Source organism: Calidris pugnax, unplaced genomic scaffold, assembly GCF_001431845.1.
Source record: "Calidris pugnax isolate Ruff unplaced genomic scaffold, ASM143184v1 scaffold286, whole genome shotgun sequence".
Lineage (NCBI taxonomy): Eukaryota > Metazoa > Chordata > Aves > Charadriiformes > Scolopacidae > Calidris > Calidris pugnax.
Window position 1 is genome coordinate 63,651 of NW_015091021.1, and position 2,044 is coordinate 65,694.

Sequence of the window (2,044 nt, forward strand, 5' to 3'; positions counted from 1 at the left end):
ATAGGTTTCATTTTGTGGCCGGCCCTCCCCTCGTTCCTTTTTTTTTTTTTTTTTAAAAAAAAACTGTCTCACAACCCAGAGCAAACGAGTCCCTTTGGGTTATAAAGGGAAAGAATTGGCAAATGATCTAAAATATTTAGGCTTGCCTAGCGAATGATAGGAAAAAATTACTCTTCCTGCTTTGTGCCGCTTCCATCATTTCTGTAACTGCTCTAGTTTTTCCTGTATGGTTAATTAGACGTACCCAGGGAATAAGGTGGAATTGCTGAAGGCTTTGGGTTTCAAGGCTATTTTGTGAGGGTCCTACCCGTGAGCCGAGGTTGTGTTCTCCATGGTGGTATCCTGTGTCCTGCCCTGCTGTAGCCTGTGTGGCAGTGGAGGGGAGAGGTTCTCCTCATTGCGTGCTGGACTGGGATGTGTTGAAGATGCCACCAGCAGCTCTTCATGCTCCTTCTAGTCCATATTAGGGAACAAATCTGCACAGTGACAAAGAATAGTAAAGCAACGGGTGAAGCTGGGTGCAAGAGGACCCCTGCAGTTGGGTGAACAAGCAGGTTGACAAGCTGGGGACAAATTGCACCCTCTTGCTTGGATTGGGAAAAATGGTGTGTTTGGGATGCTATGGGAAAGCAAGGTGGATGTGCTTTGGTGAGTTCCTGCTTTTCCACTACACCGTTCCTCTTGTTCCCATGGGGAAAACAAGGCCTGGGCTGGGGCTGAGGGTCTCTGGTGTTGACCTGAGCCAAGAGGGCCACCTGGTGCAGCTCAGGACTCATCGTGACCTGTCCGGAGCCATCCTGACCTGGTACGTGTAGCCACACTCCAGGTGCAGAGTGTAGCCCAGCTAATCCACTCAGGGATAACTGGGAGATTACTCAGATGGATTTCTAATACAATGGCCTTTAATAATAATCCCCCTCTAATCCCTAAATCAATGGAAAATGGCTTTATCTGTGCAAACTAAATGGCCTGTGTAGGCATTTTAGGAAGAAGAATTCTTCTGTATCAGTGTGTGAATGTGTGTATTTTTATTCATGTTACCTGCCATTCTGACCCGAGTCTGTGTGTTTTGCTGGCAGGGACCTCATGCCCAGGACCCTGGAGGGACAGATCACCATGGAGAAGACCCCCAGCTACTTTGTCACCAAGGAGGCCCCAGCCCGCATCTCCTCCATGGCCAAGGGCACAAAGCTCATCGTGGTGGTGCGGGACCCCGTCACCAGAGCCATCTCGGACTACACCCAAACGCTCTCCAAGAAGCCCGATATCCCCACCTTTGAGAGCCTGACCTTCAAAAACAGGACTACGGGCCTGATCGACACCTCGTGGAGCGCCATCCAGATTGGCATCTACGCCAAGCACCTGGAGAACTGGCTCCTCTACTTCCCCATCGGGCAGATCCTCTTTGTCAGCGGGGAGAGGCTGATCAGCGACCCCGCGGGGGAGCTGGGCAGGGTCCAGGACTTTCTGGGCCTCAAGAGGATCATCACCGACAAACACTTCTACTTCAACAAAACCAAGGGGTTCCCGTGCCTGAAGAAGGCAGAAGGCAGCAGCAAACCCCACTGCCTGGGGAAGACGAAAGGCAGGACCCACCCCGACATAGACCAGGAGGTGGTGCAGAGACTGCGGGACTTCTACCGGCCCTTCAACATGAAGTTCTACCAGATGACGGGGCAGGACTTCGGCTGGGACTGAGGCTGGCGTGGGAAAGTCCCCTGTAATTACTTGCCCAGCACGGTTTGCTTATATAAAGAGATATATATGTATGTAAAATGTACAGAAATCTATTTTATAATAATTTATTTTTAATTCCTAAGCAATTAATTCACTAAGCTGCCTAACCGCACTGGCTAGAACGGTAGCCCGTAACCTGTTTAACATTCCACGGTGTTTAATTCTAATATGTTTCTCCTTTTTGTTTTTTTTTCTCCTTCTATTTTCTCCTTTTATTGGTTTGGTTTGTAACAGACGGTGCTTCCATTTTTCCTAAACGAAATTTGTATTTAAAAAAAAAAAAATATCAAAAAAAAGGGAGGGGGGA

The 2,044-nt window shown here is 48.6% G+C and overlaps 1 protein-coding gene across 1 annotated transcript in view; it reads left to right on the forward strand.

Moving 5' to 3' along the window:
* The window catches only part of LOC106896095 (heparan sulfate glucosamine 3-O-sulfotransferase 3B1-like), a 36,238-nt gene extending 34,225 nt beyond the window's left edge, over nucleotides 1–2,013 (forward strand). The window contains exon 2 of the mRNA XM_014955823.1: nucleotides 1,080–2,013. Coding sequence (XP_014811309.1) covers nucleotides 1,080–1,698 — 619 coding nt within the window. The 3' untranslated portion in view covers nucleotides 1,699–2,013. The remainder of the gene's footprint in view (nucleotides 1–1,079) is intronic.
* Nucleotides 2,014–2,044: the final 31 nt, after the last annotated feature.